The sequence below is a fragment of the Mandrillus leucophaeus genome, unplaced genomic scaffold (genome assembly GCF_000951045.1).
Source record: "Mandrillus leucophaeus isolate KB7577 unplaced genomic scaffold, Mleu.le_1.0 Scaffold372, whole genome shotgun sequence".
Taxonomy (NCBI): domain Eukaryota; kingdom Metazoa; phylum Chordata; class Mammalia; order Primates; family Cercopithecidae; genus Mandrillus; species Mandrillus leucophaeus.
The window spans coordinates 1,571,956-1,579,168 of NW_012103943.1; the positions used below are offsets into that span (position 1 = coordinate 1,571,956).

General features: G+C 47.2%; 1 protein-coding gene across 1 annotated transcript; it reads right to left on the reverse strand.

Annotated features, from left to right (window-relative positions):
• Nucleotides 1-615: 615 nt before the first annotated feature.
• Nucleotides 616-6,939, reverse strand: MSX2 (msh homeobox 2). Its single transcript, XM_011990174.1, has 2 exons — nucleotides 6,434-6,939; nucleotides 616-2,364 (listed from the first exon to the last, which is right to left on the reverse strand). Exons 1-2 carry the CDS (start codon nucleotides 6,810-6,812, stop codon nucleotides 1,940-1,942), a joined length of 804 nt encoding a protein of 267 aa, XP_011845564.1. The 5' UTR covers nucleotides 6,813-6,939; the 3' UTR covers nucleotides 616-1,939.
• Nucleotides 6,940-7,213: the final 274 nt, after the last annotated feature.

Genomic DNA, 7,213 nt, shown 5'->3' on the forward strand with positions numbered 1-7,213 from the left:
TCCACTGGGAGAGGGAAGGCTGGGTAGCAAAGGGACTTGAATGAACCACCTTCCCACTTCAAACCGAAGAGTGTTTGCTCGGAGTCCATCTCCTTGGAAGGAGCTAGGAATGGTAAACGGAATGCGATTTGACACACTCCTGAAAGGGGAGCGAGCGGGCTTCCATCCCCCAGCCCGGCGAATGCACCTCGTTACCATGTCCATTTGCAAATAGCTGTAAGGACCCTTTTCCTCAGTTTTAAGTTTGATGTGTTGGTAGCTGGGAGAATTCAAGTTCAAGATTTTCCCTTGATCATATACAAATGACTTAGGTACTGGCTGATCTCTCTGCCCCACTACTTATTTAAAGTTCATCTTTCACTGTACTGTTTCTGAAAAACTCCTCGCAGCAATTCCACCTCTTTTCCACGAGTAACAAGCTGCCAGAGGAAACATTTCAAAGTATTTCAGCAGTTTCAGTTCACTCCCCACCACCACCAATCACCCCAACGTGGCTGAATCTGACCACAACTCTTGGTTGATTTACATTAAAATATTAAAAAATACCAGCTCCCCCCTCATCTGGGTAGCGCGTTCGAGCTAAGCCCAGCTGAGAACAGAGAGCACCTCTTAAAATAATTGTGAGTTTGGACAAACTTTACTGCAATAAAACAAATGTTTAATTTAATTCAGAATAAGAGATAACTCTTCAATAAAATATATAAAATTGTACAAGGCACCCTTTCAAAGGGATAAAGGTATACTGGAGGGAGGGGAGAGATGGACAGGAAGGTGAAATACCAGGGAGCTTAATGGGCTGTTTGACAACCCCATTTTCACCAAGTCAAAACATGGCTTTACCTTCTGCCCCCCAACATGTAAAAAAGTATATAAAATTTTCTAGTAAGTTTAGGACATACAACAGGTACACACACAGAGAAAGCATAATTTTTTTTCTTTCTGGATCTACTAATTGTTCAAGAACATTTAGCATATAGGTAATGGTTACAAGATATTCATTTTTTTAAGCAGAAAATTACTATACCCCCACCCAAATCACCTTGGCAATCTGTGAGGATGAATGTACCTAGTATTTCTCAGAAACCATCAATTCCTCTCAACAGGCTTTTAACATTTTACTCTCCAATTATCTGAAAGAAAGCTACCGACAGCCTTGAGAAGAATTAGGAAGTGTTTCTAATTTTCTACCTCACCTCCAGGCAGTCTCAGGATTCTTCTCATCCCAGGTATTGGTCTTACAAAAATATCCTTAAAAAAGGAAAAATTTTTAAAATGTGTGTGTGGTGGGGCGGCGGGGGGCAGGGGAGAGGTAGGAACAAATGGAGTATATAAAGAGGTTTCTTTTAATGCAAGTAAAATGCAGAAATATGATGTGTCCCCTTCACTTTGAATAATCTCTCCATATCTAATATTTTCTATGTGCATTGTGTCTATTTCTAATATTTGTTTTCCATAAGCAGAAGTCAATAATCCCATAAAAATCATTGACTTTAGCACATTTTGCAAATAATTTGTCTCCCTCTTTAAGAAAATACAACAAATGGACTTACACAGTGTCTTTTGGGAAGGTGACATATAGAAAAAAAGCACATATGTATATAAATTTTGCCTTTTAAAATAATTTGAATTTTTACGTCTGCCGTATAAAAATGTATTATATTTTATTATATATATATATTTATACAAAAAAACCATCAGAGCCAATCTTTGTGAAAGGAGAAGGGGACATCTGGAAGATTACACCAAGAAAACAGGGCTTGGTGCCTCCACCTAAAGAACAAATTTCAGCTATGTTGTGTGGCCCTGTCGGCCTAGCCGCTTAGGGTGGTGCACGCAGGGTTAGCAGAGCAGGAGTATTGGCTGGTACTGCCTTCTTGGAGAGGGAGAAGAAGCCCTTTGAAACAAGCATCCATCATGGAGTCTATTGATCTGGTCTTCCTTAGGACAGGTGGTACATGCCATATCCCACTGGCGTGGCATACAGTCCCACGGGCGGGATGGGAAGCACAGGTCTATGGAACGGGTAGGATGCTCCATATATGGACGCTGCCTGCAGGGGCGAGCTGATGGGGAAAGGGAGACTGAAGCTGGAGGGCAGCATAGGTTTTGCAGCCATTTTCAGCTTTTCCAGTTCGGCCTCCTGCAGTCTTTTCGCCTTAGCCCTTCGGTTCTGGAACCAGATTTTGACCTGGGTCTCTGTGAGGTTCAGAGAGCTGGAGAACTCTGCACGCTCTGCAATGGAGAGGTACTGTTTCTGGCGGAACTTGCGCTCCAGGGCGAGGAGCTGGGACGTGGTAAAGGGTGTGCGCGGCTTCCGATTGGTCTTGTGTTTCCTTAGGGTGCAGGTGGTAGGGCTCATGTGTCCTAGAGAACAGAGAGGTGAGCGAATTAGCAAAAGAAAGTTACATTAAAATAATAATAATAATCCCATCTCCCCCATCATCTCTCTAGGTTTTTTCCTTTCTGGCCTCCCTCTCAACGGAAAGCACTTAGCTTTAAAAAAAAAAACTATATATACATATACATATATATACACACACGTATACATATCTATGTATGGAAAGACATACTTTGTTTCATCTTTGAAAAAAGTACCTTTGTCAAAATTTTGTATGTTTCTTGGGGGGAGGGAGACCACATATAAATGGGCAAGTTGCTTCATTTTTTAAAAATGAGCCTTTTAACAGAAAGTTTGGAAATCTAATGGTGTAACTGAACCTTCTATATGGAAAACAAACAGCATTACAGATAATAGAAATAGAACATACGAACGTAAGACAAGGGAATCAAGTGTTCAGTGAGCAATGAAACGCTATCTCTTCTGAGCATAATTTCTCATCTTTAAAAATGGGAGACCAGGTTCATGATTATCCCAGGCTCCCTCGGATGTGGAGACAATCACATATGGGAAGGAAAATGAAAAAGGCTTTAGCAACTGGGTTAACTGTTTCCCTTGGTCTCCTCTCTGAACCAGAAAAAGTGGACTGCGTCAGCATATTTATGAAGGATAATCGAGCAGATAAGGTCTGTGGTAAATTAATAGCATCTTTGAATTTGGGGGCAGTCCCACGCAATAAACAGTCACACAGCTGTCATGGCATCCAGTCCACAGATTATAAAATCTGAACATCATTTTACAGATCTGGATGTGGGATAAGGCTCTTGGCTGGGTGCTTCTGTAATATAAACTTTACTAAGACGAAGGGAAAAATTAGCTAGCCCATAAATGTAAATGTCAGGGGAAATCATGCTGCCTCCGAATTGAGAGCACGTGATGACATCTTAGTCATCCCCTCTACCCATTCTATGGCTTCGGGCAAATGTGTAAATGATTAGTTTGTCACAGGGGAAAAACAAGCAAAATAAAGGTATGCCAACAGCATCCAGACTCCACATTTAAAATGGATTCAATTACAGCAAATCACAGACTGCGACATCCTTGTGATTCCACAGCATCAGCTAACTTTGGGCTTGTCTTCCTCAAGGGTGGGTGGGCAGAGGAGGACAGAGCTGTGGCGATAGAATGCTAAACAATTAATTTTCTGCATTTGGCTTTTACGAGCTATGCTAATTTTCCAAATGTGGCCACAGTATTAACTCTAATGTATTCATGGGAGAATGTTGCATTTCTTGTTTAGTTACTTTGGTGGCCCAAGAAAGAGTTTACGCTTCATACTTGAGGGTGACACAGCACAAGTCCCAACCCAGCTTCCATTTCCAAAAAGAGATGAATTTGTTCTAGTGTCACATTATTACCCATCACTTTACTGAATCAAAAAGAGATAAGAGGCTTTGTAACCAACCAAAGAACAGAAATCTGGGAAAGGGAAGGATAAGAAACTACCATAAAAGTCTATACTTTTGCATTTGCTAATCCCTAAGTTACCAGAGAGCTGGGGAGCCAGTTTCTTAATTTACAAATTAACAACACTGTCAGAGACTCTCAAGAGACCTGCAAAATTCTCGCCCTTTCCAAACTAGGCCTGGCTCTCAGGAGGACCCAGGTGTCTCAGCTCAGATACCAAGTTCCTAGTGTGTATACACTCTTGTTCCTGGGCTCTACGTGGGGTTTTGAAGCACTATGCGCCTGGGCAGGGTAATTCCAGCTGCTCCTTTGCACATTTGAATTATGAAATCCAGGTGACCGGGATCGCACATGTGTATCAAAACCATGAAGCTATGAGGCTTCCTCCCAATGCAACACTCCCCATCCCTCCACCCCCACCTAATTTTAAACCAGCCAGAGGAAGGATGCGATTATATAAGGCAAAACAGCGTTTATCCTACTTCCTCCAAATAACAAAATCAGGCCCGGGCGGGTAGCTCCCTCTCGCCCCAGGCTCCGTCGCCTGGCATTCTCAGGACCCACTGCTCCGACCACAGGGTTACCGCTGCCACCTCCAGGCCCAAAGCACCAACAAGTCTTTATGGTGTTTTTTTACTTTAAGTTCTGGGACACATGTGCAGAATGTGCAGGTTATAAACTCCTTTCTCAGAATTTCTGGTTCTTTTCATGGAAAGGTCACAGCCAGGGCCCAAGGTTGCCTTACCAAGAGCGGCGAAGCTTGAGTACAGGGCAGGGATTTTACAGGGGTACTGGGTCATTGCCTTCCCAGACCCACAGGCCTAAAGGACGGCAGGATTCCTGACCTCTGGACACTACTCCATTTAAGGCCTGTATCATTGGCTGGGCATAGCCGTAGGCTATGTACTCAGTGTACTCAATATTTGTTAAACAAATTAAGTCTTTTAATTTTCTGAGCCTCTACTTCACTGTCAATAAAGTGGGTAAGTAACACTAATCCCTCAATGTGGGCCACAGTACTAAAATTTTAACAGTGCCCAGAGCCCTGTCTGCCACCTGGTAGGTGATCATTAAATGGTCCCAAGCTTTTTTTTTTTGGTCAAGCCCAAACTGCTGATTCCTCTCTGAACTTCGCTGAAATGTCCTCATCTGTTAAGAGGCCGGCTGCTGCCCTACAGAGGAGATAAGATAATACGGTGAAAAGTGCTATAAAGCACTATCCAAACTTGAGTTTAAATTCTTTGAGTCCCTTAATCTCCTCGCCCTTTGAATCTTTCAGTTTCTAACAGGGTGGAGAGAGACTGCCAGAGGGGACAGCCACTGACGCCTGGGTATATGGCCTTGTTTTGTTAACAAAATACAGTGCGTCTAGTCTGGAGGGCTGAATGATGTAAATAGTGAAAGGATCTCTCAGCTTTGGAGAAAGTCCCTCCACAGCCCCCACCCTCACCTTTCCTAAAGGTAGGGGATGGGGTGGAGAGAAATTAGGGGGTAGAAAAACCATAAAGGCCAAGAGATAAAAGTAAAAGAGGCTGTAAAGGATGACGTCTCCAAATTGTCAAAGGACTCAGGGACCAAAAATGGATGCTGAAGCGGAGGAGAAATCTCCGCAGCCTCACTGGCAGAAGTGGGGTGCAGGTGCGGAGTTCTACCTAGTCTGTCTGGGGAGAGGAAGCAAACGTGGTCAGGGCACATCAAACACAGGAGCAGGGCGTGGACACCAGGTCCCCCTGGCCAATCAGCGGTTGTTGGTAACCTGGGACAAGCAAAGGCCGTCTTCTTTAAAAGCCTCAGCGTCCACGTCTGAAAAATAGGGTGGTCACAAGTCCAGTGCCTACACCTGGGGGTCCTAGAGCATATCGGGATCTGGTGAGCTAATGGGCATCACTTTATTAACTCTCAAGCCCTGCTGGAATGCGGTTAATTATTACTGTGAGCCAAGAAGAGCCCGTGCGCTTCTGGCCCCATCCCGCTCCCGGCGAAGCTCAGAACCCTGCCGGCGGGGTGCTGGCTGCGGAGACCACAGGGAGACATTTCCTCTCCGCACCAGGCTCTGGTGTCACCATCCCTTCGTGGGATCCGGTTTTTGACACCCGCGGGACTCACGAAAGAAAATGGTTTCTACTCAATGTCTGGCTAAGCCCAGTTAGCTCATCTTTTAAATGGGGGCACAACTCTCAGGGTTGAGTTTTGAACCTGTCTCGTTCCTGGCACATCCAAGTGCTCATTGAACATGGATCCATCTCCCTCGCTCCCCAGGAAGAGACCCCGGGAAATAGTGAAACAAAAACAAGCCAAGTGGCCAGAGCGCAGGGCCGAGGGCTGTAGAAACGCACCACCAAGCCACCCCGTAAACCCAGCTGGGGTTCGCTCTTGAGTTGAACAATCTGTCTGTGGAGGGAGTCTCAGACACACACATCGCGGTTATTACCTAGAGTGTGTCTTGGATGCGGACGGCGCGCCGAACGCCCCGGGCACCAAGGAGTCCAGAGGCCCTGAGCTTGCTTTCCCGGGAGTGCAGCGCACGCAGAAGGGTCTCTGTACCCCCAGCCTGGAACACCCGCCCCCTGCTCCCTCCAGTACCCCGAACCACCTCCTACTCCTGCCCCGGCCCCAGCGCGTACTCACTTGGCGGCGGCGAATATCGGCCGGGTTCCTGCATCCACGCCGCTCCATCTTCTGAGTTTTCCGACTTGACCGAGGCGGTCTCGAAGGGCTTCACCAGCGGCCCGGGGCTGTGCGCTTCCCGAGCGCCGTGTCCCGGCAGCAGCAGTGGCCGCAGGGTGGCCCCGGCCGAGGCGCTTTCGGCCGGCAGCGGGGACGCCTCCTTGGGCGGCTTCTTGTCGGACATGAGCGCCTCCACGCTGAAGGGCAGGCTGGAGACCTTGACGCGGCGCTCCTCCGCGGCCCCCTCGGCGCCCCCAGGCCCCGGGCCTGGCCCGGCCACCACCGCTGGGCCCTCCTCGTCGGGCGAAAACAGGTCACTGCCTTTGGACGGAGAAGCCATGACTTCTCTGCCCTACGTAGCTCCCGACGTGCGACTCCGCTGGCAATCCGGCAGCGGCGACTCAAACTTTTTCGCTGGGGAGACGGGAGGGGCGCGCTGGGAGCCGAGCCTTTCCTCCGAGGGGAAGTGGGAGACGCGCGCCGCCAATCCGCGCCGGGCCTGGCGCTGACGCCAGAGACGCTCGCCCCTGATTGGCTCTTCCCGAAGGGGCTGGGCCCCCCTTCTTTTTTTTTTTTTTTTTTTTCTGTTTGAAATAAATTAGGAGTTAATTACAGGAGCAGTCAGCAGAGTTGTTATTAGGCGATCCCTGAAGGGTTATAATCACGCCGAAACTGAAAAGCCCGAGACCTAATTAAGAGCGATTATTTAAAGAGGAAGTTCGCCGAGTCCCATTTCTTCTC